This window comes from Haemaphysalis longicornis, unplaced genomic scaffold, assembly GCF_048455015.1.
Source record: "Haemaphysalis longicornis isolate Haplotype H1 unplaced genomic scaffold, Haemaphysalis longicornis Haplotype H1 scaffold_243, whole genome shotgun sequence".
Taxonomy (NCBI): domain Eukaryota; kingdom Metazoa; phylum Arthropoda; class Arachnida; order Ixodida; family Ixodidae; genus Haemaphysalis; species Haemaphysalis longicornis.
The window spans coordinates 279208-305321 of record NW_027526309.1 but is presented as its reverse complement, the minus strand read 5'-3'; the positions used below and the strand labels follow the sequence as shown (position 1 = coordinate 305321).

Sequence of the window (26114 nt, the reverse complement as noted above, 5' to 3'; positions counted from 1 at the left end):
CCTGGATCCGGACAGGCCACCAATGGAATCTGAACCTGGCAACGTTTAATGCGCGAACCTTATCTAGCGAAGCAAGTCTCGAGGTATTGTTCGAGGAATTAGAGGGCATTAAATGGGATGTAATAGGGCTTAGCGAGGTTAGGAGGGCAGGCGAAGCCTTTACGGTGCTGAAAAATGGACACATCCTATGTTACCGTGGTCTAGAGGACAGAAGAGAACTGGGAGTGGGATTTCTAGTCAATAAAAGCATAGCTGGCAACAGATGAATACTACAGCATTAACGAAAGGGCAGCAGGTGTTGTAATTAGGCTCAATAAGAGGTACAAGCTCAAGGTGGTGCAGGGCTACGTCGGCAATGGCTAAAGTAAAAACACAGTATACCGTAGTTATGGGGGACTTCAATGCTAAAGTAGGCAAGAATCAGGCTGGAGGCAAGGCAGTTGGGAACTATGGTCTGGGCTGTAGAAATAGCAGGGGTTACCTACTAGTTGAATTTGCAGAACGGAATAACCTATGCATAATGAATACCTTCTTCTGTAAACGGGAGAGTCGGAAGTGGACCTGGAGGAGCCCGAATGGGGAGCACAAAAATGAAATAGACTTCATATTATGCGATAACCCTGGCGTCGTGCAGGATGTGGAAGTGCTCGGAAGGGTAAGGTGTAGTGACCACCGTATGGTAAGATCTCGAATTAGGCTAGATCTGAGGAGGGACCGCAACAAGCTAGTACGAAAGAAGCCGATAAATGAGCTAACAGTAAGACGTAAAGTAGAAGAATTCAGGATCGCGCTGCAGAACCGATATTCCGCCCTTAACGAGGAGGCCGAGCCTACAACACAGGAAGCCAGCGACAACCTTACACGCATTATCACGGAGTGTGCAGTGGAAGTCGGGGGCACTATGGCTAGACAGGATACTGGTAAACTTTCACAGGAGACGAAAGATCTAATCAGGAAACGGCAAACCATGAGAATCTCTACCGCAACTGACAGAATAGAACTAGCCGAGCTCTCGAAGTTAATCAATAAGCATAAGACAGCTGACATACGGAAGTATAATATGGAGAGGATCGAATACGCTGTAAAGAACGGAGGTAGCCTGAAAGCAGTGAAGAGACGTCTTGGCGTGGGGAAAAATAAGATATATGCACTTAAGGATAAGCAAGGCAATGTCATCACAAATAGGGATAAAACAGTCATAGTTGCCGAGGAGTTCTATAGGGACCTGTACAGTAGCCGGGACATACATAATAATGCCGAATGAGACAGTAGTTCAGAGGAGATAGACATCCCACTAGTAACGACCGAAGAAGTAAGGAAGGCTTTGAAAGAAATGAAAGGGGGCAAAGCACCTGGTGAGGATCAGATAACAACAGACCTCTTGAAGGATGGCGGAGAAATTGTACTTGAAAAACTGGCAAACCTGTATACGCAATGCCTAATGACCGCAATGGTACCGGAATCTTGGAAGAACGCGAACATCATCCTAATCCATAAGAAAGGCGACATGAAGGACTTGAAAAATTACAGGCCGATCAGCTTACTGTCAGTCGTCTACAAGATATTTACCAAGGTAATCGCTAACCGAATCTCTGCAACCTTAGATTTCAGTCAACCTAAAGAACAAGTAGGGTTCCGTAAAGGTTATTCAACAATGGACCATATTCACACGATCAATCAAGTGATAGAGAAGTGCGCTGAGTATACTGAGCCCCTATATATAGCCTTCATAGATTATGAGAAAGCATTTGACTCGGTCAAAACCCTAGCAGTCATTCAGGCATTACGGAACCAGGGGGTAGATGAGCATTATGTAAGAATACTAGAGGATATCTACAATGGGTCTACAGCTACCATCATCCTCCATAGGGAGAGCAGTAAAATACCTATAAGGAAGGGTGTCAGACAGGGAGACACAATCTCTCCAATGTTATTCACAGCATGCTTACAAGAAGTATTCAGAATGTTGGATTGGGAACAGGTGGGAGTAAGGGTTAATGGAGAATACCTCAGTAACCTCAGATTTGCTCATGACGTTGCCTTGCTAAGTAACTCGGGGGACAAAGCATGCTTTCCGCACTGGGCGAACAGAGTAGAACCATGGGCCTGAAAATTAATATGCAGAAAACTAAAGTAATGATCAATAACCTCGGGACAGCACAGCAGTTTGAGATAGGTGGCGAGGCAGTGGAAGTGGTAAGCGAATATATCTACTTAGGCCAAATTGTGACGCCAGATCCCAACCATGAGGCAGAGATAATTAGAAGGATCAGAATGGGGTGGGGTGCATATGGCAGACATTTTCAGATAATGAATAGCAGCCTACCATTGTCGCTGAAGAAGAAAGTGTATGACAGCTGCATCTTACCGGTACTCACCTACGGGGCAGAAACATGGAGGCTCACTAAGAGGGTTCAACTTAAATTGAGAACGACTCAGCGGGCAATGGAGCGGAAAATGATAGGTGTACCATTAAGGGACAAGAAGAGAGCGGAGTGGGTCCGGGAGCAAACTGGTGTTAAAGACATATTAGTAGAAATTAAGAAGAAGAAATGGACGTGGGCAGGGCATGTAATGCGAAGGCAAGATAACCGCTGGTCATTAAGGGTATCAGAGTGGATCCCTAGAGAAGGCAAGCGTTGCAGGGGGCGGCAGAAAGTTAGATGGGCAGATGAGATCAATATGTTTGCGGGGATAAATTGGTCACAGTTGGCCCAGGACCGAGGTAATTGGAGAATAATGGGAGAGGCCTTTGCCCTGCAGTGGGCGTAGATAGGCTGGTGGTGATGATGATGATGAATATTTTGCCTGAAAATGTTTAATTTCTCAGAGAATAAAGCATTGTTTGCTGCTGGGCAAGCGCTGGGGGCACTATAAAAGACCAAATATTTCGAGCACAACGAACTTGTATTTTGTACTCATGGCCCCTTCAAATCAACTTGTGTGTGGCAGCCATCTGCGTCAGTGGCATGGCTTCTGTGGCAATACACAACCCTTTTTTGCTGCCAAAACACTGGACTTTGCCACTGTGCACAAATACCCATCGAACCTGTGCAACAAGTATTCAGATGGTGGTACGTAGCCTGTAACTCTCGCTCTAAAGGAGCCATCTGGGGTAGTTTTCCAAGGATTTGCAAGCTGCCCACACCTGGCCTTCATATGATTCGGAGTCAATACAAAGTGGTGGTGACAACAATGAGCAGCACACTACTTACTTCCACGGCATGCCTGGATGAAGAACAACTTGGGCTTCCCCTGAAGGGATGGACAGTTCTTGTTGTTAAACAGCTCGCAGATAGATTCCAGAGCAACCGGTTCATCGTCGGACCCATAGATACATTGCTGAGGAAGCGGTTCATTGTCGGACCCACGGATGGTGTCCTTGCCACCGTGCGACATCAGCACCACCACCAGGCAGTCCGCAGCTTTCTGCTGCTCCTCTTGTGCCGCCTTGGACAGCTCCTCCATCATTCCCTGCACAGGCAACAGCATTGTGCTTCACAGTGGGCTGAGCAGGGGCAGCTTTCCCCACTACCTTAGCGCACATCTACATGTATATCCGTGCACATATGAGCCCCGGTGTGCATTAAAGGGACACTGAAGTGATTTGTAAGCATTGCGGGATTACTAGAGCAAATTGTAGTCCGGAGCATGTATGCCATGTTTCGAGCATTCTTGCTACGTTTACACGACTTTATTCAGTCAAGAACCACGCATCCTCCTTGCCTATTTCCTATGACATTTCGTATGATAAAAAAAGATGGCTTGGCCTGACTGCACCACTGCACGGCTCCCCAACCTTCGGACAGAATCAGTCAGTGCAGCGTTTAGTCGGCCGGCCACCGGCGGGTCGTCACAGTTGAAGCTAACCACAGTACGTTTGTGCCCGGATGAATGTGCCTTTAGTTCGTCAGTTTGTACACTGAATCAAGCTCCAAGTACAAGTCGCTCCACACAAGCGCTCATGAGACGCTTCGCTGGCTGGTACGCTAGTAGAAAAATCTAAGGCCAATTGACGGCGGGAGAGGGGTCAGCGAAGTTAATATAAGTACTAAGGAATTAAAATCAACCGAAACCCTTAATGTTTTTGCGCTGGGTGAACTAGCCCAGTGGTCAGCAGCACGAACACACATCTGCAAATGCTTTTCCACCTAAGGAATGCAGTCACTAGAGACAGGATAGTTGTGGAAATTTGGGGGCTGCACGAGTGCTATTCAAGAAATAGTCACCTAAGCTGCTTCAAACGCTAAAACTTAATAAGATTTCAACTGGCTATACATTACATACTTCATATTTCTCCACCTGGCAGAGCTGGCTTATGACCGAGTGGTGTGGAGGACTAGGCATATCGCTTTGCAATTTCCAAGTTCGAATCCCTATAGAGCATGTCTTTTTTTAAATTGATTTGTTTGTCTTTGGTCATTGTGTTCTGTATACTGAATTCACCATTTTTGTGCTGTAATGCATGCTCCACAAGGAAGTTAGCAGAATGCGTGCAAGATTGACACTGACGCACTGGTGAGTTCTCGTTGGCATAGTGTTGATAAAAGCATTCATCCACAGCGTACGCCTGGGCCAGTGATTGTAGTGATTTCAAGTTGTGCTGGTTATAAGCTTATCTGATGCCTTTTACAGCTGACAACATGGCAGAAGTGCAGTATGCCGACTACAGAGATATCGAGAATACCCAACCAAAGATAAAATCGGATGCCAAGCATGTTGTTGCAATGAACCGAAACCGAAACTGATTAATATTCGAACCTTGGACATCGTCCAATCACGTAGTTAATTGTATTGACGTCACTGCTTTAGTTGGTGCGGCCGCCACAGACCACGCATGGCAGTTTTTCTTCTTTTGGGCTTTATAAAATTAATAGCACTTTATCGACCAGATAAGCGATGAAAAGTGCATTTACTTGAGCCAGTGTGCACAGTGAAAGCAAATACAGGAGCTTGACAAATTCACTTCAGTGTCCCTTTAAAGGGGCCACAGAGAGAAAATACAAGTTTGGTTCACCTATTTCGCCATAACACTGATACCAATTTTACCACAGACTAAGAACAAATAACCGAGATGATAAAGAAAGCAGATAAAGCAGTTGCAACTCCCCAGCCACTTTCCGGTGACGTCACAGACTCTTGTTGGCGAGATTGGCGGCTGTCGCCACCAAGTAACCTCAATAGGCAATTGTAGTGGGGGCTCTAGTTTTGTTTGACCGCATCACTCGAAGGCCAATGTGCAGTCGACACTCCGATAAGTATGTTTTTCATGCTGGCCCATACCAGTAGGTCACTCCTGCCCCTATTACATCACTGGAGCAAGAAATTCGAAAAATTTAACATTTCTTGTCTCTTGGGTTAAAAAAATGTCTTCCAGGGCTGTAATGGAGTCGAAGGAATTACCAAAGGCTTGTTCTTTCAAACTGAACAAAGTGGTATTATATTTTCATGGCACCTTTACGGAATTTGCACGAGCTGCATCCTGTTCCATGCAAGCTGAAAAATTGAGGCAGCTAGCTTATGCGTAACACTATCCTAGCTCCATGTTGTCTTACATCTGCCTGCACTGCACTGGAGGACTGTGGTCCTTGCATTGACCCGACGTCTAATCAGTGTAAGCACCCACAACTGCTGAAGTGCAGCAGCTAGATCGTGATGGTTCCGAAAGGGTATTTTATCATGACAAACCCTAAAGTTACTGCTTCGACATGTTTACACACACGTCTAGTGTACGCTTTGTGTCTAGTGCATGTGCTCATTGCATCCAAAATAGGGCTGCAAAAGGAGTTCTTTTCTTTTCCATTTTCACAGTACTAATACTTCTAGATCACCACAAAGAAAGCCTTGTTTGAAAAAAGAATGTCATGTAAGCATGTTTCAATTTTAGGAGAATTTGAAATCATAATAATGCCTTTTCACTGGAGACAACGAAACAATCTACAGCACTGAGAATTGTCCCTCTGCTGATATTGTAAACACAAAGTTTAGACAGAGTAAAACACCTTATATTCCGGATGTCATTTTTTTTAATGGCTCGAGCCTTTCACGTTTTAAGGGTTTGAGTGTAAGGGTTTGAGTTTTAAGGGTTTGAGTGCAAGAAACAGACGACAACTCACGTCTGCGATGAGATCTTGGAATATCTTGCACTCAAAGTGCAACCCCGTGAAGAGCTTCGCCATGCGATCCACGTCCACATCTGAGCCATCTCGCCCCGACAGCTTCTTGAAATTGTGATTGTTTATGATGAGGCACTGGCCTCTCGGCTTCCGCTCCATGGGGTAGATCTGCAGATCGAAAAAAAGGCCGAAAATGTGAGTTTTGCACACAAATGGCTCGGCTCATGGCAACAACATGCAGAGGTTTACACACGTTTACAAACACCCAGCTTCCCAGTAAACGCAAAACGTCCTGAGGACTTCCTCAAATGGTCTAAACATCCTGGATCCTTTACTGGGCGTCCAGGGGACATCCACAGGGTTAGATATTGTAAATGATCCCTCAATGGTCCATCCTATAACTTATTTTGGACCACAATGGATTGCGAATGACCCCTAAATGATCCGTTGTATTACTTCTTTTGGATCACAGTCCGTATGGACGTCTGACGCTGCCGTTACCATGGAGGAAAGGCGATTACACTCGTATCCCTAGCAAAAATTCTGATAGAAACTTGTGTTAGTCTTATACATTTTTGTATTGGGTGTATAAGACGTGCATTAGTCTTATACAAACTTGTATCAGTTTTATAAGTTTCACGTATAAGATGTATTAGTCAAATACAAATGAACCAATAAGGTTGTATTAGTTTACAAATACAAATAGATCTGATAGACCGCTAGTAGACTTAAGAGCTATTAGTTTGTATGAGTCTAATACGTAGAGGTGTATTGGTTTAAATAAAAACTAATACAAATGGACCCACAAAGTGCGATTTACTGAATTTTATTTTTTCCCGAAAATCACGCGACAAATAAAATTTATTTGGTATGACATTATGAAGCCTATTGTTCAGTTTTAAATCTCCGTAAATCTCTAACCAAATTAATATGCAAAATAGGTCAACATTTTTCTTTTTCTCACTTTCGCTCCTAAAAAATGCGCTGGAAGAGACCTGATGGGAGCTAAGAGCGCTAAAAAAAAGTGCTGCGCCTGTGAGGCCGCAAGAAGAGCAAGAAATCTAACCCGGAAAGACTGCAATGAAGTCAAGCCAATCCATGCCATAATCTTCGTTGGGTAGCCAATACTAGAGTGAACTAGAAGTACACTCTACCAATACGGCGACAAACATCGAAGTGCGGTTGGCGTGTGTGAACTGTGGTGTGAACGTTCAGGAAGAAGACGGCTAGAAGAAAACAGCTTGTAGCGTTATTTCACATCAGACGCGTGTGCATCGCATCATCGAGAAGTGTTGAAGATGTGTCTAACGCTCGCATAACTTTGGCAAGTATGAACCAGGCCACCGCGCAACCCATCTTGGACCCGTCACCTCGCCGCTTCGAACATCTTTGCTCCTTCTGCTATGCTGTGTAACGAACACCTGACATGGAAGAAAGCGTGCGCATCACGTCATCGAGAAGTGTTGGAGATGTGTAGCGCCCGCCTAACATTTACAAATACAATCTGGGCCGCTGCCCGACCCATCTTTCACCCATAACGCCTCACGACGAAGAGATTCCATTCTAATCGCGTGTTGCGGAAGGGTGAATGCCGTTTTGAAGTTGCATCACAATGGGAATGGTGTTCAATCGGCCATTAATGCGTTCGATGTGTGCCTATGACTGGACCGTGCAGGTTTGACTTGAGCTTTTTTGATTGCATGCTGCAGCTATTTTGTGGATTCGCATTGCAATTTATTCGTTCGTTCTTAATCAGGTTACGAAAGTATGCATCGTTAAATTATTCAGCCAGAGGAATTTGCCTGTGTACAGGGGGGATTAAAAGAAATACGAACGGAGCACACAGCCTCCGACGCATGCCACACCGTCTGGCTGCGCTGTCAGTAAACGGCGCGCATGCGTAATTCTTTCAGAGTGTTTGAGAGTGTGGTCTACTGTTAATGGAAATTCTTGATAAAGAAGGGACGCCGGCCATTTATTTTGGGGCGTCTTATGCTCTGTCGCCACTGAGCATATTGTTATCTACTACATTCGGGAGCCAAGCCCGCAGCATGCTGATTGCAGCTAGCATGATGCCCTTGAATGATCACCCTGCTGAGTGGCGACGCAGCGTGAAAAGACGGTTCTCAATAAACGATCGGGGTCGCGTCTTGATCAAGCATTTCCCATAAATATACGCCTCGAGCTTCGCGATCGCTGCGCCGCCTGCCGCCGCTTCTCCGCGGCGTTGACGGGATTTGCGCTGCGTGACTGATAGGGGCTCGTGCAGTGTTTTGGTTCTATTTCGCTTCTTTTCGCCTTTCCGCGCCCTAAAAAAACTTGTTATGGTGGCGACTATAGGCAAATGGTTCGTTTAAGTCACTTAAAAAGCAGTTGCGTCTTCGTAGAGTACGCGATCGCCTGCAAGAGCTACCCGGGGACGCGGTTCTGCGCGCTTCGTCGCCGCTCTTCCGGGCGTCGGCGACGGCAGCAACATATCACCCATGTCACCTCCAAAACATCAGGCACAAATGAATTCTACTGACGCCTCGTTTAGCCCTCATACTGGCACAATGAGAGGTTGGCTTCATTTTGCTGCGTGGACAACGAATGCGGCTTCGTTTCGAATATATACGTTGCAGAAAAATATGTTTCGGGGATGTGATTACCCAATCCCGGACAATAACTTATGCCTTTTATAAGAATATAAACCATGCGAAAATGTAAAGTATATTCCAAGCCTGTGCGTCGTTAAATATGTGACCACACACGCCATAGCAAGAACCAAGGAAATGAAACCACAGAAAAATAAATGTTGTGCCAATGCGGAATTTAGAAACATACTAATAGCTCTAACGGAAATGAAAAAAAAAAAACAGTGCAGCGTCTGGTACACTAAAGACGTTCGTCTAAACTTAAGCCAGGTAGGTTTCACTAGACCAACTATACGCGAAATGCACTGCAATTTCGCGAAATCGGTGGGGGGGGGGAGGGGGGGCGGGGCGGGGAGGGGAGGGGGACGCCGTGTACAAATGCGGAGCGGAATCAAGCAATGAACGTTTTAGTAATTCCACATATAAATCTGGCGTTCACTTTCCTTTTGTTTTTCTACTTCAACGAAGAGCTGATCGCACGGCGGAAGCATTTTTGGAAGTATACAGGGTAGGCTGTTAATTCAACGAGCGATGAAATGTGTCGTTGGAAGAGTGTGGTATGTGATAAGGCCCTCTGATTTCAGTTTCTGGTTTATTCTGCAGGCTCCCTGTGCCATATGACGATATTTCAAAGAAGCATTTAGTCGCGGACGCGGATTATATTGTAAGCCCGTCTCCGCGCTACTCGCAGAGGATATATGTAGCAGATGAAGGTCTGCGGGCGCGCACCTCACGACAACACGACTCTGTCGTGTGCTGATCCCCGAGTATAATTATGCATTGTCCATCGTACTTTTGTTGAATATTCCCGTAATTAACACAGGCTGGCTTGTAAATGGTGGTGATCAATATCTGAGGGATAATATTGGCAAACGTAACTGGTGTGCTGTCAGGTATGAGTGCTCCGCTGATTATGTAAGCGCACAAAACCGATTTAAATCGTAGTGTATAGCCGTAGCATGAACATCCGAGGAACCGGTGGTTACGGAGACACGGCTAGTAAATTCAGGTCAGTGTAACTACAATTGGCTCCATCATACGCCGGTTCCGCGACGCTGGCCTGTGACACACACCTGGCGCTTATACAGACCGAAAATACCACACTAAGATCGCGTCGGAAACATTTACACTCTCGTAAACACACCCCATTTGCGAACCGAGTGACTGCTCCACACAAACATGAATTTCAAACGCCCACAAACGGTAAATCTCAGTCATGAACGTGCCGCAAAAGCAGCGGCGGCACTGGGGAGCGATGCGCGGACTCCCGCGCCTGCTTTCGAAATGGGCCGCTAGGGGGATTTCAGTGGCGCCCCTACAGGCCGCGCTCGAGGCGTATAGGCCACACTCTCAAACGCTCCCAAAAAAATGCGCATGCGCGCAGTTTACTGACTTTGCAGCCAGACGGGGCAGCATGCGTCGGAAGCTGTGTGCTCCGCTGTTCCCATTTCTTTCAATCCCCCCTGTACCCTGATAATAAAACGTGTTGCCATGCTTCATTGCTTTGTTCGAACTTGCCACTGGTTCTGATAGAACTAGTACACTCTGGTAGACCAACCAGACTAATACACACTGATAGATCTAATAGACGAATACAGACTGATGGACCTAATAGACTAATACAGACTGATAGGTCTATTAGCGGCAATAAGTATGTACGTGTATTAGAATTTGTATCAGAATTTCGCCAATAAAAGAAAAACAGTTAAAAGTTTATCAGGAGTTTTTTTTTTCATAATTAGCCAAGTCCACTTTGGGTGGAATCGAGAAAAACGTCGTTTTTTGCTCCCAAAATAACGGTCGCAACTGCTGAAATAATTTTTTGCTATGGTGTAGAAGCAAGGAAAGAATGAAGTTGAACAGCGCAGGGACGGGACTAAGGGTAGAGGCAACAAACACGGGCGCCTCTGCTCTTAGTCCCGTCCCTACGCTGTTCAACTTCATGCAATGAACCAACTAGCCCAGTTACAAACCCTCCTAAAGGAAAGGATCTTATTTGAGCACTGAAATAGAAATGTGGCTGCATTACTTCCCTCGATGGTAAGTACTTGTAAAGTTCGGATCTTGCACACATTGATGTGACATGCAGAATTTGACCCATTTTGGATGAAAAGTTGTTAATTGCACAGGTCTTTGCGAGTGAATAACGGCTGGAAACATATCACTTAAGGGATTTTTAAAGTAACCTGCACAAAAGTAGTAATATGACTGTCATTTTTCAGCGGCAATGCCTTGCTGCTCTGGAACTGAGGTCACTGGGTGTCGAGAGCACGATTGATGCGGACAGAAGAAGTGTCTTCTTGGCAACATCCGCACTCTTCCTGTTCAACAGCTGCCTTTTCTTTATCTTGGAATATCTTCAAAAAGTCGGAAAAGTACTTCAACTCTTCATGCAGCTGCCATGATTCTCCAAAGCTAGAGAAGTCCCGTGACGCCTTTCACCTTCAGGGGGCTTACGTTGTGCTCGTACAAGCCACGCCTCTCTGGGGCACCTGAAAGATTCTTCCCTTTGCCTGAAACTGAAACAAAATTTGACACCGAGAACTGGTAATGTGGTTCTGCTCGAACTTCCAGGGTTCGTCTGTTGGGGTTCAGCTAGCCTATATACTCCGCTTTAGTTTTCTTGGGTTACCCGTGCTGTCTTTTTGGATGCAGTGTTTTTGCCTCCCTGCCAGGCACGGCTTCCCCAGGTTCTACTGTAATCATTTAAGATGTGCCTGATTTCTGTAGTGAGGCCTGTTGCATTAGCTTTCGAAAAAAAGAACGAGAAAAAAGAACATTAGTTTGTATCCTGGAAGTGTACGAAAATTGTCCAGCGGCATCATTTTGACGACGTTCTGAGGATGTACGCTGGACGGACAAACGGGCCCCGATTAGACTGGCTGAGGATAAGATATGGTCAACCTGAGGATGCTAAAATGTCCAGAGCCGGACATCCTGAGGATTTACCCAGGTTTGTTTTGCGTTATCTGGGTTAGAGGAGAGCTCATCACACTTGGCTATGCCATGCTTCCGGCAACCAAAGGCCCAAATCACGAATGCTCAATAAAACTTTCACACATGAAATGACCCGCCCTTTGAGCTTTCGATTTGGTGTCATCACAATGTGAATCTATAACAGTGCCCCAAATCGAATGCATTACAACTTCGCTCTGAAGGCATGGTGATGGCAGTTACATAATACAGTAACATGATACAGCTACATAATACCATCCCATCTGCATGCCCATAGAGCATCAGTAGCGCAAGTGACTCCAAAGCCACAACAACTTGGTAGCAGAGATGTATAAGGCAGTGCTATCCAGCTCTTTTTAAGTAGTTGGCCACTCCTTTGAAACAGCTACCTTGGTGGATTTAGGTCGCGTAAGTGATCTCATTCATCCACCACACTTACCTAGCTCGGCACGCACTTGAGTGTTATACTAGTGCCTGCCACATTATTTTGATGTGTTTCTTTTGGCCTTTGCTTTTTCATGCTAAAAAAAGATTAAAAATGCCTCCTTAATTAGCTGGCACAACCATTGTACCACTTGTCACATGACCAAAACCTGAAAACATGTTTCGAAAAATTTGCTTTAAAAGACCACCTTCCAATGTCACATTTGAACTGCAAAATAAGCAATAGCCCTCATAAAAGCCAACTTTCAATGCCATTTACGTGTCAATGCAATTCCCGTGAAGTTCTGCAAAAATGCATAGATTCTGCTTAATTCTCATGGTGTTCCGTTCCCTCCCTTTAGATGTACTATCTGCACGCATTGCAAATTAAGAAAACTAGGATAAAATAATTTAATTATTGCCAGTTTGGCTGGGACGTAAAAAAAAGCACCGAAAACCCTGAAAACACTGTTACAATATGTGGCATCACAAAAGCACCTTACAAGACAGAAATTCCCTTTTACAGGTGCCATGACCAACTTGTCCACTTCACCCCAGTGCCCGCTTGTCTGCTTGCAACAGCACGCAGGAAATCCGAGAATTGCAGCGGCAGAGCATTACAAGTGCAAAACGATGCACAAAGCAATGCACCCCAACTGTACGAGGCAATCAACTAGCGAGCCCTCTTTGTGCCTACCGTTCATCACAGCATGCATTTATTAGGAAAATGCACACACTGCGATTTCAATGCACATGCAGGCACGTTTCAATTAAGAGCCAACAATGCTGAAAGCCCAAAACTAAAAAAAGAAAAGCTCACTTTAGGTCCACTCTTTAACTCCGTGGCTGGAACAACCTTCACTTCGGCCGTGCTTCGTTCGCCCATTGTTACATGACCTGCAGGAAAAGTGAAATTAGTGGCGATGGACTTTCCCTGATCATGGCCCTTACAGTTTCTGTAATGAAAGCTGCACGTGGGACACATTTTATGAAAAAGTCTTCATTCTATTCGGAACGATGTGTTGGCAAAGTGGGTTCACAAGGAACCTGCACAGTTGTTGCTCAAGTCAACACTGTCAAGCAGCCAAGTGCCGTTTGCCAAAACAAATGAAACACCGCAGTAGCATCCTAGCTCTGACCAAATGAACGGGGATACTAAATTGCGACAAACTTAGCGCTACACTTAAAGCACCAAAATTGGACTAGCAAGGTGTGTGTGTATATATATGTATATTATATATATATATATATATATATATATATATATATATATATATATATATATGCCATCGCCTTTCTCATCAGTACCTTTCATCTCTAACCCATTTCATCCGTCACTGGCCAGGTGAATTCTTGCTTCAAAGCGACCAACAACCGAAATTTCTCGAGTGTATGCTGTCTACTGCATGTGGCAGTTGGCATTGTACAAACTAAAGAACATGTAAAAAGTGTCTAATTAAACCTAAATGAAATATTGTTAATCTGCCATTCAAAGCAGTGGAATAGGAAGGTGTCCAGTGCATAAACTTGTAATCACGTGACTTAAAAAAAGCTTAAAGGGGCCATGCAGACAAAACACAAGTTTAGCTCATTCAAAAAAAGATTGCCTCGTTAGAATCCCACTGGCACCACTTCTAACGCACACTTCGCTCAAATAAGCTATATATTTAGGAAAAAAGGAAATGGCCATGCGACCCGCTAGCTCATTTCCGATAACAGAACCTATGATGTCATATGCCCAGCTGTGCGATTGGCTGAGACCGGCAAAAGCAAATACAAATTAGGCAGGGCTTATAACCTTGCCGAACGAGCTATTTACGATTAAATGTAATGCATATCCACTTTGCAGCCATAAGAATGGTGGGGCAAACAATGAAAGTTGTGAAAATACTACACGTTAAGATAGAAGTACCGATGTGCACTGCTGTTGGTGCACGGGGCATTACGCTTGTTTTAGCTGCACAGCAGTCCACCTCTTTGGAGTTGTCTGGCCGAATGGCGTAAGCGGCGTTGTCTTATGCAACCCTGTATGTCGAGCATACCCCATGTTTCACGAAACGATTACTTTCTACTGTAACAAAAAAAAAGCTACGTGCAAATACGGCCAAAAATAAAGCAACGGCGGACAACAGTTTCCGGCTCCATATGGTAGCGCCATCTGAGAAGACTGAGGGAAAGTGAGGCTGCAGAGGCTAGTGGCTGGCGCACTGGAAGTTCGTTTGAGTACCTGCCCATGTGACTTCATGGCAGATGTCACGAAAACACACAATTTGGCGGAAGAATCAAAATTTTAACCTAAACTGATTAATTTCTCAGTGAATATAGCATTGTCTGCTGCCGGGCAACAGCTGGGGGCACTATAAAACACGAAAGCTTTCGAATAAAACAAACGTATTTTGTCTGATGGCCCCTTCAAAGGGACATAGAAGACAAAATGAAGTTACTCAAGATCGATGGATTAGCTCACTGAGAACACAAAATAGCTTTTCTAAAATAAGGTAGAAAGTAGCCAGAACATGAAGGCAGGTATCGCCACCACTGGCCATAGCCCACCACTTGCACCAGCAGTGGTTAAAATTGTGCGACATACTTTAACCGTACGACTTCACAGGTTTATAAAAATTGAACTGGAACTTTTTCTAGTGTCATGTCTGAGAGCAGGAGAACAAAAAGGAAGCTAGAAGCAACATGCTGGGAGCCCAGACGATAGATCACACGGCGATCTAACAAGTTTATGTCGGTTTCAGTGAAATACTGGGTGGGATAGCTGCAGCCCTCACGCAGTACTCTGTGCATAGTCAATCCTATTATGACCCTCTGCGTGCTTTTGCAGCACTAAAAGAAAATAAAAGGTGTCTTCGATTTGACAGCACTCGCTGCACTCATTCAGGTGGTGCAGCACTCGCCTCTTCGATTTTGGAGTGCAGCACGCGGCGCCTGCACTTTTCTCTTCGATTTAGTGACGGTGCAGGGAGTGCAGGATGGGTTCACGGCTTTTCCTGCACCTCCCAGGGAGGAGGTGCGGAAGCAGACAACAAAAGTGCAGGACCGGTTCTGCAGTGGCGGCGCCTGCGCTGAACTCATTCTGAACTCATGCAGAAAGTGCAGGCCAAATCAAGAGACCCAATAAAAAACACGGGAACTCCTATTTTGGCCTAATGGCCTTCCCGCAAGGAAGCACAGAGAAAACCAGCGGCGCACTCAAGCAGGGTGCACGCATCTTTTTACAAGCTGCACTCATGTCTTGTAATGAGAAGCGTGCACAGGTAACAGAGTAAAAAGGGTAAATATTGCCGCGAACCATGCATTGGGTTTGTTTATGTTTTGTTTTTGCCGACCGGCTGCGCCAGACTGTGTTATCCGTGTGCCAGGTGTGTGAAGCCTGTGTTCCATTCTTTATTTTTATGCTGCACGTGTTATCTCTTTTGATAGGGAGAGCGTTTCGAACTAAGGTCAACAGTCTAGAATAATCTTATTTGATCTACGGTGTTCTGGTTAAATCAATGGTTCGAGAAACACTTGCGCCCAAAGATAAATTCCTGCAGAGCAGACGCAGAGGCATTCGACTCGCCGACGCTCGCCTGCACACGACACTTTGTTGACTGCTGCTTCAACGCCTGTTCGCTCCAATACAACAGTTTTGCTTCAAGACAACTGCGTCGTCATCGGCTTCGTGACAATATAGACAAACACGATAGCATGCTACAAGAATTGGTAATTAACCAAAGGTGCCGCCGCAACCCGCCAATGCTGAGCAGACGACGCTTCTCTTCGCAGGAAGTGTGAGAAGAAGCCGTCCCATAGCACGATCTCTGCTTCGTGATCTCTGCTGCCTGGGCCAGTTGGTTCTTGCTGAAGCTTGGGAAAAACCAGCGAGAAATAAGACGTAGACACAAGCAGAGAAAAGCGCGTCTTCTCTTTTTTTTGCTCATGTCAACATCTTATTTTTTGCTGGTTTTTCTCAAGCTTTCCAATCTTTGCCCCAGCAATTTTCGTAACTCGTCCCATCACCTAGTTTCTGGCCTTCCCCTGCGTCGAACGCAGTCTCTTGGTAGCCACCGAGTTGTGCAGGTAGGTGGCCCATTTCTTTTCAGTCCTCTATATCCCATAATATCAGCCAAGATGTCTTCTATGAGAGTTGGCAATAATGCTGCTTTCCTATATCCCCATGCGTCACCTCTGTCATCTTTATTTCCGGGGCTCTTTGAGCTGTCCAATGTCTTATTTTGAGTTGGTCAACGAAACCTCGCACTTTTGCCGAAAACCTTAACACTGGAAGGACAAATTCGTTGTACAGCAACCTTTTTAGCTACAAAGGCTACGTATTGCTGTAACTTGAGAATGCGTGTCGAAGAAGGAGCTAGCCAGTTGGATGGCTGTCTGCACACTCTAGCAGGGCCGTAATGGTTCAGCGAGACTTATACCCCTGTCAAACGTGCCTATTTTAAGTGCACTTACGCCGAGTGCGCTCGGGCTCCCCGAATGATACTTTAAATTTGGCTGTGCACTGCTAAACGATGAAACAAAGCCTCCTTTGCCACGAGGTCAGTGACGATAGAAGGCGTAAATATTATGCAAAATGACTTCCAATTTCCTCTGTTTATCCCGTGAGCAACAATGTAAGCATTACTTCCTGTTCGCATTGTTCAAAATCGCAATCGGCGCCTCGCACAGATCCACGAAAAAATAATAATAAAACGGAATCGAGACGGTGACTGAACACCGGCGCTGAGATCTTCGCTGCTATTCACTGTGCAGCGAATCGGAGCAGCATTATCGCGTGGGGGAAATTATCTGAAAGCGTAGAATATAACAGAGAAGGCTGAAACGGGGACACAACCACAGGGCTAACAGGGCCACCTACGAAAACGCCGCAGAGAATGGCCGCCTTGGAGCAACACACCACCAGGCGGCCGTGCCACATTGTTCAGAGTGACATTTTCATGTTTTTGTCGCCACTTCTCTTTATATAAAAATAATTCAACAACACATGTATAATTGCCCTTTAACATGCCTGTTATCATCTAAACGCTCGCTGTTCTATCTTATTTATCCCGATTTTCGGAATCTGCTGACGAGATTGCTCATTCGGTGAGCTGGCCCCACTAAAGTGGGATTCGGGAACACATTCAAGTGCGTTTCGTGAGAAGCATCATTCGCGTTTGCCGTTTAGCTGCTCCCGAATGACATTTTAGCCGAGTGAACTCTGTGGAGTGCACTTAAATAGGCACGCTTGACATGAAGACAAATAACAATTTTGTTCAATTTGAAAGAACTGGCTTTTGGTAACTCCCTCAGCTGCATCCAAACCATGAGAGATGTTTAAAACACAAGAAATACTGAAATACTTCCAAAGTTCAGATTTCAGCGATGTGTTATGGGCAGGAGTGACATAATATGGCACAGCACTAAAACAGTTTTCAACATGACAGCGGCACATTAGCATACTAGTGATACGACCAAACGAAACTAGAGGTGTGGCCCAGGTTGGTGGCCACCAATCACATAAACACGGTTTTGTGATGTCACAAAAAATTGCCGAGAAGTGGCTGGCGCATCGCCACTGCTTCAGCTGTTTTCCCTAATATCTCCATCATTTCCTTGTAGATTGTGATAAAATTGTTATCGGGAAAAAGCAGTCTTTTAAGAGAACCATACTTCATGGCCCCTTTAAGCCTGGCACACAGGCAACAAGCATGCGATTTGAAGCAGACAACAAACGCGTCAGCTCATGAGGTTGCATGCAACCAAACTTGTCACTGCCATTCAGCGGATAGTCTAGTTGCCCGACTCGTACCGTTGCTTTGAGGAGGGTTGGTGGCAACAGGTTCACTGCCGGGCCCGGACGCCCAGACTTTGGTTGTTTCTTTTGGTAGCACTTGATGCGACGGGGTGCCACCCATGAGAAGTCTCAATGCTTCCCACATTTCATTATTTTGCAGCACGGCAAGAAAGCGTTTGTAGGCACGCGGTCCCATTTCGGACATCTGGTGCAGGAAGCACCTGTTGCGTTCTTCCAACTCTGCATGCTTCTGCAAAAAAGGTGATAATGATGACAATCATTATGTTGGTCGTGATGTTGTAATTATTATTACACCGGTGTCTGGAATGAAACATAAAAAACTATTTTTGATGGAACAAAAACAAAACTGGAAGGTTGCATTGCTTTTTGCTCCAGATCAAAACTGAAAAGTCGACTTTATGGCTTTTGAATTGAATTGAAGCTGAGGTTTAATGGCGCCAACCACAAGGTAAGGAGATATCTATGCAAGTTAAAAGTTTTGTTTAAGGTATCATAAATACAGAAATGATTATTTTTAAAAACTGTTTCGTGAGATGAATTAGCTAAAACTGGTGTAAAAAAGCCAGTATCTCTAAAAAATTCAAGAACTTTAATCAAAGGTACCATTGGTTCATCACTAGGTAAAAGCATTGGGTGTAAGGGTATACAAAAGGTGTATAAAGCTCTAAAATGTCTAATGCGGGCTGCTTCTAGGTATGGACAACTTATTAGGATATGCAGTACAGTAAGAAGTTCTCCACAGTGCTCGCAAATGGGTTCCTGTTCCTTTTTCAACAGGAAGCCATTATCAGCACAGCGGGACCGATACGCAGCCGGCACAAAATGACCTTGAAGAAACGATCTCGGTGTCTACAACTTTTCCATTCAGATACGTAAGGTTTGACTAGATGTAATTTATTTCTGGTTTGTTTATCCCATTCAGACTGCCAGTACAACTTCATTGACTTTCGTATGCTGTTTCGAAGGTCCTTGTAGGGAACCTTTAACTCTGTTATTTCAAGATGCTTGGTCTCATATGCTGCTTTATCAGCGGTTTCATTTTCTGGGATGCCAATATGGTTTGGTACCCAACAAAGGACAACTCTGACCCAGTGCTAATGTAAGGCAGCACAGTCGGTTTTTTAGCTCACCTACAGCTGCATTCTTTGAAGGGACAAGGGAGGTTACAGCATGTATGGCACTCAAAGAATCTGTAAAAATGGCCACTTTTTGTACTCCCTTTGCTACTACATCTTCAATAGCTGAGGTTATACCAAGAATTTCTGCAGTAAAAATGCTACTCTCATACGCAATCCTCTTTGCTACTGTCACCGGTGGATTGAAAACAGCAAAACCTGCATGACAGGATGTTTTTGAGCCATCAGTAAAGTAGTGGCAATAGCTACTGTATTTGTCCTTAAGTTCGTGAAATTCTTGGCGCAGAATTTGGTGTGGAAACGTCTTTTTGTTGTATTTTAACAAGGACAGATCACATTCGATGGCCCTGTGGTCCCAGGGGGCCACAGCGTCCGAAAAACTCGGAAGGTTCGATGGGCATATCTTGAACGAATAGCGAGACATGTATTCCTCCAAACGAAGGGCAGGAGGGCGGACCACTCTGGGCTTGTTCGCATACAGTTTCTTGCACCTATTTCGAACATTTCACCAGCACAGGGATGGTCCTGTATACATGCTGTCTTGGCGACACATACTCCACTTAAGTATGCTCGACGGTACTCCAGGGGCCATTCATTGCACTCAACGTAGAGACTGTCGATAGGGGAGGTGCGATATGCACCTGTGGCAAGTCTGAGGCCCAGATTGTGTACCTAGTCGAGTGAGGTGAGGACAGACTGGCGGGATGACCCATACACGATACAGCCATAGTCAAGACGAGACCGAACCACCGAGCCATAAATTCTTAACATACATGTGCGGTCTGCACCCCATGACTTGTGCGACAAAATTTTCAGTATGTTCAATGTTTTCGTGCAAGTCATTTTGAGTTTCTTTATATGAGCTCCAAATGTCAATTTTGAGTCAAATGTGACACCTAAGAATTTGTGCTCATTGTGTACTGAAACGGGTACATCCTTAATTTTTATATCAGGGTTGGGATGCATACCTCGTTTTCGTGTAAAGCACACACATGCACACTTCTCAGCAGAAAAACGAAAGCCATTTTCATCCGCCCATCGTTGTAACCGGTTTACTGTAGTTTGGACCTGCCTTTCACAGATAGAGAGGTTACACGAGCGAAAAGCGATCTGCAAGTCATCCACATAAAGGGAGTACATGACTGGCTGGGAATAACCTTTGCCAAAGAATTTATCTTGATGGCAAAAAGGGTCACACTCAGTACGCTGCCCGGAGGAACTCCATTTTTCTGACTGAATGTATGGGATAGTGTATTGCCAAGTCTTACATTGAAAGTTCATTCCTGGAGAAAATCTTCAATACATGAAAACATTCGCCCTCTGATTCCGATTGCTGCTAAATCCTTGAGAATTCCATAACGCCAGGTTGTATCATAAGCCTTTGCCATATCAAAAAATATGGCAAGGTAGAACTGATTATTAACAAAGGCATCTCGTATCGTTGTTTCAAGCCTCACCAGGTGGTCAGACGTAGACCGAAACTGCCGAAACCCGCATTGAAACCTATCTAGATAACCAGAACTTTCAAGAATAAAAACCCACCTAAAATTCAACATCTTCTCAAAGGTCTTGCACAAACAGCTGGTCAAAGTTATGGGTCGGTAGCTTGATGGACACTCTGGGGGCTTGCCGTCTTTCAGTCATGGTATTACGATAGCCTTTTTCCACGCTTTAGGCAGCCTACCTGTTTTCCATATTTTATTAAAGAACTCCAAAATCACTTCTAAACACCCATCACTTAAGTGCTGCAGAAAGGCATAGTGAATAAGGTCGGGGCCGACGGAGGTAGCCTTGCACTGAGCTAATGCTCATTTCAGTTCATACAAAGTGAGTTCTTTATTATATTCCTCTGTGTGATTGCTATTGTTTTTAATCTTAAACTTTTCAGCATTATTTTTATGTTCCAGGAATTCTTTTGTATAATTTTTATCACTAGAGACTTCTGCAAAGTGGGCACCTAAAACATCTGCTCGTGTTTCCAGTAAGTTGCACGCACCGTCTGTAGAGAAAAGTGGTATGCTGAACCGTCTGTATTTGCCTTTAATTTTACGCAAATGGTCCCAGACCTTTTTTGTGGGAGTCGCAGTATTTATTGTACTAACAAAGCTCTGCCATAAATTCCTTTTGGCCACTTTTCCTGATTTTTCGGGCGGCGGCACGGGCTGCTTTAAAGCTCAGACAGTTCTCTAAGGTGGGGTACCGTCTAAATATACCCCAAGCGTGATCTGCTTTTTCCGGGATTCACGACACGCATCGTTCCACCACGGCTTTGGTTGCTTGGGAATCCGTCCAGATGTCTGGGGAATCGCAACTTTTGCAGCTGCAAGAAGTTCCTCGCAGATGTAGGTATTTGCCTCATCAATGGACATGCTACTGTCAAAATGATCAAAGCAAACTAACACCTTAAATCTTTCCCAATGTGCCCTCTTGAGCTTCCATCGGGGTGCACAGCCCTTGAGGGAAGGAAGGGTCTGCACTTCGCGCAGTAAGGCAGGAAAGTGATCACTTCCATACGGATCATTCACAGCACTCCACTCATAATCCATCTGGAGGTCTGGTGACCCAACACAAAGGTCTAGAGCAGAAAAGCTTCCATTGCATGCAGAAAAATGTTTCTTGTCTCCGTTATTGAAAACTAAGCTGTTGGTAGTTACCCACTGTTCAACGAGTTTTCCCTGGCTATCTATTCTTTCACCTCCCCACAAGTAGTGATGAGCATTGAAATCTCCCATAATAATTATTGGAGCTGGAAGTTGTTCAACGAGGTCATTCAGTTCCTGTAAGGACACATGATCTGATGGTGGCAGGTACAATGACACAACAGTGACAAGCTTGTTAATATAGACTTGTGCTGCTACAGCCTCCAGCGTAGTGTTAAGTTGTATCGGCTTGAGAATTGTGCCTGGTGCCACAGCCAAGGCCACACCGCCCGAGGCACGGTTGCAGACTTCTCTGTCATTTCGAAGGAGGTGACAGTTGCCAAAGATGTTGTCATGTCTTTTCGTTAAATTTGTCTCCTGCAAAGCTATTATTATGGGTTCATATTTGTGTATAATTGCGTGAATATCATCTATATTGTGCAATAACCCACGGCAGTTCCATTGGACTATTTGCACCATACGGGTGTCTTCTTGAGTTGTCGTCAAGTAGGTGTGGACGAAGACATGCTCGCAGAGGCACTTTGGCACACCTCCATCTCCTTCCCTACCTCTCTTGCACTGCCTTCAGTTCCGTGAATACCATTAGGGGGACCAGGTGGTTTTCCCCGGCCCTTTGGCTTCTGCCGAGGGTCTGGGGGTCCCCAGGTCGTTGCCGCCCAGGAGCAGCACCTGCAGCAGTGCCACTTCCTGAAGGCACCCACCTCTGTGGCACGTCGACCGTCACCCGAGGAGAGGAGGTCGATGGTGTGGCAGGGGCGGGGCCTGCACAGTCTTTTGGTGGCTTAGAAGCCACACCACTTTCTTTGGTGGCCGGGAGCTTGGCTGCCAGCTTGACTCGTTTAGGGGGCTGTGGCTCTGCGCAGTTCCCCTGAGTAGACTGCGCCAGTTCTGGAAATTGAGACAGCCCCGCCCCCTTACGGGCTACCTCAGCAAAGAACCCTTTCCGAGTGAAGGCCAGGCGTCGGGCCTCCTGGAAGGACACATTCTCTTTCACCTTGATCGCTAGCAGCTCTTTCTCCTGTCGGAAGCGTGGGCCCTTCCTAAAGTACACGGGGTGTTCACCGCTGCAATTCACACATTTGACTTCTACATCACAGGCGTCATTTCCATGTTCGGTGCTAGCGCACAGTGCACAGGTCGGTTTTCCACGGCATGACTGCTGTGTGTGCCTGCACTTCTGGCAGCGGAAGCAGCGCCTGGGGTTTGGTACGTACGGTCTCACACGTAGATTCAGGTAGCCTAGGTGTACATTGTCGGGTAAGGTGGTAGAGTTGAAGGTTAGAACCAAATGTTTTGTGACAATTTCCCCATCTTTCCTGCGGATCTTTATTCTTCGCACTGCAATAACATTTGTCTGTTCTCCTTTAAACCCCTCCCGAATCTTATCTTCAGACACATCAATCAAGTCTTCATCTGACACTTCCCCCAACCTAGTATTTAAGGTGCAGTGGGCAGTTACGTGAACCTTGTGTGTTGCTAGTTCTTTCATTGACAGCAGGGCATCTGACTGAAATTTTGCTTGGACCTCCACAAGGAGATCCCCGGTTGGCAGCTTTTTAACACTGTATCTTGGTCCAAGTAGATTTCTCAGCTCTCTGGCTGTGGCAAACGGTGACACTTTCCCCAAGGGCTTCTGAGGGTCGTCAGATTGCATCACCAGAAATTTCGGGAAAGTCGTCTCAGTCAGTGAACGATTGCTGTTCGAACTTTGCGAGGCATTAACTTCGGTGCGCCCTCGTTTAGGAGGGCGATCAGGGTCAAGATTTTTCTTCTTTTCCATGAAAAGTAAAGTGTTCGGCAGCGGTACTGGTCGCCCACCACGGAGCCCAACAAGGAAACGTGACTTTGTCACGCTAACCATACAGCGCTACTATAACCCCATGACGTCTAATCAAAGCTGATTATAACCACAGGGTTAACCCTTGCCGCCAGAGGGGGAAAAGAGGAAGCTCAGGAAAAGAATAGGTGACAGGACAGCGGTGGAAAGGTGACAGAAAAGAGAAAGGAGAGAGAGGAAGGATAGGAAAAGGCGACTAGCTGATTTCCCCAGGGCGGGTCAGACCTGAGGTGCCGTCTGCAAGAAGCAGGGGCCGAAGTTGCGTGTTGTTTCAGCTGAGGGGCCGTAAAGGTCCAAAAACAACCTCGGCGTCAACTCAGCAACCAGGATTCCCTTTTCCTTGGATACGGCTAAGCCACGCACAGCTGGGGCATGGGTGGGTCCAACCCACATGGGCTCGGGGGTTCGCGGTGTCGCCACTACCATCACCTTGAACTCACAAAGTGCCCCTGCGGGGGTCACTAAAGTCACGTCCGAAAAAACCGAAAAAAAATATCGGTTCGGTTACGGTTCTGGTTCAGGCGAAATCAGCTCATTCCGGTTCAGTTCCGGTCCGACAAAATCATGTACCGAACCGTCTCACGAACCGGTTCGACAAGTTGAATTATCACTGAAATTAGAAAAAAAATGTTTAGTTGTTAAAAAACACAGTCTAATCAAAATACCAACAAAAATTCAAAATGCTGCTGTTCCCAAAGGGCAGGGGCGCAATTGCAAAGCAAACTCTAAACAATTACGAGATCTTAGAAAAACAGATGAAGTGGCGACGATTTACCACCTACTTTCTCGCCCAGACTTTATGTTGTCCTAGCGATTATTCATGAAGCCACCGCCAAGAGATATCACGGTCGGATATATTTTCTGCCCTTTCCTTTTTGTTGAAATCGAAATCGTCGCTATGAAATTGCCGATCACGCTAACCTTGCAAGCCTTAAATTTAGGCCTGCGTACTGGCGCGTTCAAATACCAGTGCTTAATACCAATGGTGCACATTTTTTTTATATTTGTAAAACAGAAAAATCCTACAACAGGCACATAAATACTACCAATGAATTAGATTATTTGGCCACCCTGAATATTTTGTTAGCTGTCACCTTATCGAATGTGTTAGCCACACTTTTGTTAAAAGTAAGCTTTAGTGAACGCTCAGTCACTGCATTATTGCTCTGACCACTGCAATTCCTTTTGAGATAGCAATACCGGATGTGTGCATTACAATCAGTATGTCATCGTACCGTCTGACCCCCGGCCATCGTTCCATGTGCTACATTGCGGAATCTTATAGTCGCAGTAGAAGTAACGTCGAGTTGGGCAGTCAGTACAAGTGCACCTTCGAAAAAAAGCAGATCTGAAAGAGACAAATTTAACTGCATCAGCAGCAAACGGCTTAGCCACTGAGCAGCTCCTGCGGTCACACTTGTCAAGTATTAACAATTTGCAGGTGTCGGACCTTTTAAACAACTTACGAAATGCAAAAACATTGCACACATTGGGTGTGGGCTTCCGCTGTTGCGCAGTGGAGCACTCCTGCAGCCTTATTGCTCCAATAAATTCGCAGCTAGGGAAGGGCAAAGTCGTTTTATATCCCCTGCAAGCTGCGAGAATGACATTTCGCTTGGTCAGCTTGCACTATGCTCGCGCTTCCAGAAACAACAGATCATTGCTACATTGGTGCTCATTCATTTCCCCTGTTGTTACATAGAGTGTGATAGTGTTCAATTGTGTGGAGGGGAGAGTGCACAAGCGAGTACGAAGTTGATGGTACGCGAAAGAAAAAAAAAAGGCCTGAATTGCATTGACTGTGCAATATCAACAACGGAGGGTCGAACCGTTTCGGCATGAACCGGTAACCGTTATTTCTTTTTTCGGTTCAGTTCCGGTTTGGGTTCAGCGTGCTCAAAAATACCGGTTCGGATTCGGGTTCAGTTCCGGCAAAAATACCGATTCAGTTCTGGTTTTCGGTTCGGTTCTGGTTCGACAAGAAGAAGACGACGTCGACTTGAACAGCCAAGTCTACGATGCTCAGCTAAAACTGACCTTCCAGAAGTGCGCTACTTCAATACTTCCTTGCGAAAGCATAAGGACGTTATGCGTGAAGTCATCAGGACCCTGTGCATACCAAAGGTTTGCCCGCTAGTGCCGTTTTTCATGGCCGGTTTTCTTCCCGACGTGGCGGTGCCGTGCTGGGCCTAACGTTCGACCTAGTACAAGCACGCACTCAGTGGCGATGGCGAGCTCGGCCATGGCCTCGACTCTACCTCTCAGCAAGCAGCACGACGATACCCAAGACGAAGACAACATGCAATGTGGTTCAAATATTCACCCACAGCTGGATATTGAATGTAAGCAGAGCCCAAAGACGGAAAGCCAAGGTGAGCGACACTAAGAACCAGAGCCTTGTCCCTCCGCGGCCGATACTTCGGCCGAGCATTCATAACGCGAAGCCTAAGCCCCCGCTGCTGCCGAAAGACGACTACAAGCTTGTCATTAGGCCGAAAGAAGGCCTAGCCCTCGCCAAGCTTAGCCCTGCCCAGCTCTCAGAAGCGCTTCT

At 45.7% G+C, this 26114-nt stretch overlaps 1 protein-coding gene across 1 annotated transcript in view; it reads right to left on the bottom strand.

Annotated features, from left to right (window-relative positions):
* LOC144172590 (caspase-3-like) overlaps positions 1 to 26114 on the bottom strand; it is a 115019-nt gene that overhangs the window by 11298 nt on the left and 77607 nt on the right. Inside the window, exons 2-5 of the mRNA XM_077701246.1 lie at positions 17925 to 18159; positions 12948 to 13024; positions 6117 to 6284; positions 3216 to 3474 (exon numbers count right to left, since the gene is read on the bottom strand). Of these exons, the coding sequence (XP_077557372.1) occupies positions 3216 to 3474; positions 6117 to 6284; positions 12948 to 13024; positions 17925 to 18159 (739 nt within the window). The remainder of the gene's footprint in view (positions 1 to 3215; positions 3475 to 6116; positions 6285 to 12947; positions 13025 to 17924; positions 18160 to 26114) is intronic.